At 51.0% G+C, this 3,182-nt stretch overlaps 1 protein-coding gene across 3 annotated transcripts in view; it reads left to right on the top strand.

Annotated features, from left to right (window-relative positions):
- Window positions 1–3,182, top strand: part of PLD3 (phospholipase D family member 3) — a 22,744-nt gene that overhangs the window by 14,891 nt on the left and 4,671 nt on the right. For all 3 annotated transcript variants that reach the window (XM_012812935.2, XM_003802112.3, XM_012812936.2), the window contains 3 exons: window positions 1,452–1,572; window positions 1,648–1,775; window positions 2,341–2,541. In XM_012812935.2, the coding sequence (XP_012668389.1) occupies window positions 1,452–1,572; window positions 1,648–1,775; window positions 2,341–2,541 (450 nt within the window). The remainder of the gene's footprint in view (window positions 1–1,451; window positions 1,573–1,647; window positions 1,776–2,340; window positions 2,542–3,182) is intronic.

Raw genomic sequence — 3,182 nt, 5'->3', positions numbered from 1 at the left:
AAAAAAAAAAAAAAAAAGAAATGGGCTAATCTTGGGCTGGGCGAAGTGGCTCACACCTGTAATCCTAGCATTCTGGGAGGCCGCGGCAGGTAGCTTGCCTGAACTCAGGAGTCTGAGACCAGCCAGAGCAAGCAAGACCTGGTCTCTAAAAATAGCCGGGTGAGAGGCTAAAGCAAGAGAATTGCTTGAGCCCAAGAGTTTGAAGTTACTGTAGGCTACGATACCACAGCACTCTACCAAGGGTGACAAAGTGAAACTGTCTCAAAAAAAAAAGTTAGGTGGGCATCATGGCGGGTACCTGTAGTCCCAGCTACTTAGGAGGCTAAGGCAGGAGGATCATTTGAACTGAAGAGTTCGAGGTTACTGTGAGCTAGGCTGACACCACAGCATGCTACCCAGGGCACAGAGTAAGACTCTTATCTCAAAAAAACAATGTAGGGCATAGTGGTGCCTGGAATCCCAGCTGCTTTTGAGGCTAAGGCAGGAGGATGACTTGAGCCTAGGAATTTGAGACTGTAGTGAGCTATGAACACACCTGTAAATAGCCATTGTACTCCAGCCTGGATGATATAGTGAGACCGTGTTTCTAAAAATAATGTTAATGGCTCACTGCCTATAGCTCAGTGGCTTGGGTGCCAGCCACATACACTGGAACTGGCAGGTTGGTTCCCAGCCTGGGGCTGCCAAACAATGACAACTACAACAACAAATAGCCAGGTGTTGTGGCAGGCACCTGTAGTCCCAGCTACTTGGGAGGCTGAGGTAGGAGAATTGCTTGAGTGCACGAATTTGAGTTTGCTGTGAGCTGTGACACCACGACACTCTACCAAGGGTGATATGATGTAACTCTGTCTCAAAAAATAATAATAAATAAATAAAAATAAGTTAAAAGCCATGTGTTCCCATTCCCTGCTGGTTCCCACTCAAGTGGTCAAAAGAACAAGTATAGGAGACAGACAGTCTGGGTTCAAATCCTGCTATACTGCCGAGTTCTCTCTAAGTTTCCTTATATGTACTGTGTGGATTATAATTAGAACTCACTGGTAGGGTTGTGAGAATTCAGTGAGTTTAGACACGAGGGGGCCTAGAGCAGGGCCTAAAACACAGTAGGTTACTGCTATAGGCATCATTGTGCATCAGCCCCCTTACCTTCAGAAACCCCCCAGCACAAGCCTCAGCCCCAGCCTCCTAGGAGGTGCCTGGAGGCCCCTGCAATGCCGCTTGCAGTACTGGATTTTTGAAGTCCTAGGAGGGGCACAGAGGCCTGAAGGAGGTTCTCAGAGCAAAGGATTATTAAAATAGATAAAGAAGGGTTTTGATACTTTAATCTTTAAAGGCTAATGCAAAGCCTGTTTACTCCTAATTGAATGTCAAAGTAGTCCCACTGGGAGTCCCTCATGGGGTTAGAGAGCTTCCTGGCCCAGCTCCTCAGAAGCTCTCCCCACACACAGGGCGAGGAGGTCTTGCGGCAACTACAGACCCTGGCACCAAAAGGCGTGAAGGTCCGCATCGCTGTGAGCAAGCCCAACGGGCCCCAGCCACAGGCAAACCTGCAGGCCCTGCTGCAGAGCGGTGAGATGGGGGTTATCTGGGGGTGCTCTGAGGCTGCCTGAGACAGCTCCTGAACACTACCCCTGTCGGTCATAGGTGCCCAGGTCCGCATGGTGGACATGCAGAAGCTGACCCATGGCGTCTTGCACACCAAGTTCTGGGTGGTGGATCAGACCCACTTCTACCTGGGCAGTGCCAACATGGACTGGCGGTCCCTGACCCAGGTCTGTCCGCACCCTGTCTACTTTCCCTTGGAGGCCACTCCCTTACCCTACAGGGCACCCAGGCTCCGACTGTACCCCTCTTCGGTGCGGGGCCTTTCCACCCATTCTCTGCAATGGCTTCCTTCCTGCCTCCTGAAATGTCCCCCAGAATAGGCTTCCACTGCCCTCCCCTGCTCATGGAAGCCAGGGGCTGTTACCAGAGAGAATGATAAAGGAAGCCCAAGAGACTGTGAGAGCCCAGAGGAATGCCTGGCCCAATCTGGGGAGTCAAGGGAGGCTTCTTAGAGAAGGAAATGGGTCAGCCTGTACCTAAGAATAAGTAGGAGCTAGCTTGGTGGAAGGTAGAAGTAACATCATATACAAAGGCTTAGGAAACCTGGAGCTTTGGAATAACTGAATGATTTTCACCAAAACTTATATCTATTCTAGGACTTTAGCTATCATGGGGGTGGAGGGAAGAGTCAGGTACAGAGAGGGGTAATAGACAGAGAGGCTGTGCTTAGAGTGTCCCTGGCATCTGAGGGCACCAGGCCACTATTCCAGGCTCAGCACTTTCTTCCCATAGGTCAAGGAGCTGGGAGTGGTCATGTACAACTGCAGCTGTCTGGCTCGAGACCTGACCAAGATCTTTGAGGCCTACTGGTTCCTGGGCCAGGCAGGCAGCTCCATCCCATCAACTTGGCCCCGGCCTTATGACACCCGCTACAATCAAGAGACACCAATGGAGATTTGCCTTAATGGAACCCCTGCTCTTGCCTACCTGGCGGTGAGTCTGGGGCAAGTGGATCCTGCTGTGCCATGGCTATCACTTCCCGGCCTCCTATCTGGCCCTGCCTGGTAATTGTTGGGGAGATGACATCCTGACCACTACCCTTCACCCCTGCTTACTGTGCTTGGTCAGGGACCTAGGCTATGTCCCAACCTCCCTAGGCCTCAATTTCATCTAGAAGATGGGTATCATGATATTTCCAACCTCTAGGGCTGCTGGGTGAGGTACCATTGAGTTCATGCACACTGAGCCCTTGATGTCACTCTGTGTCATCTAGTTTAGCCACTGGCAGCTCTTTCAATTTAAATTAATTAAAATTGAATGTGGGCCAGGAGTGGTGGCTCATACCTATAATCCTAACACTCTGAGAGGCCGAGGTGGGAGGGTCTCTTGAGCTCAGGAGTTTAAGACCACCCTGAGCAAGAGTAAAACCCTGTGTCTAGGCTAGGCACCTGTGGCTCAAGCAGCTAAGGCACCAGCCACATACACCTGAGCTGGTAGGTTCAAATCCAGCCCAGTCCCGCCAAACAACAATGACAACTACAACCAAAAAATAGCCGGGTATTGTGGCGGTGCCTGTAGTCCCAGCTACTTGGGAGCTGGAGGCAGGAGAATCGCTTGAGCCCAGAAATTGGAGG

This window comes from Otolemur garnettii, unplaced genomic scaffold (genome assembly GCF_000181295.1).
Source record: "Otolemur garnettii isolate 467f Iridium unplaced genomic scaffold, OtoGar3 scaffold00233, whole genome shotgun sequence".
Lineage (NCBI taxonomy): Eukaryota > Metazoa > Chordata > Mammalia > Primates > Galagidae > Otolemur > Otolemur garnettii.
The sequence above is the reverse complement of the archived record's forward strand: the minus strand, read 5'-3'. Positions and strand labels throughout refer to the sequence as shown.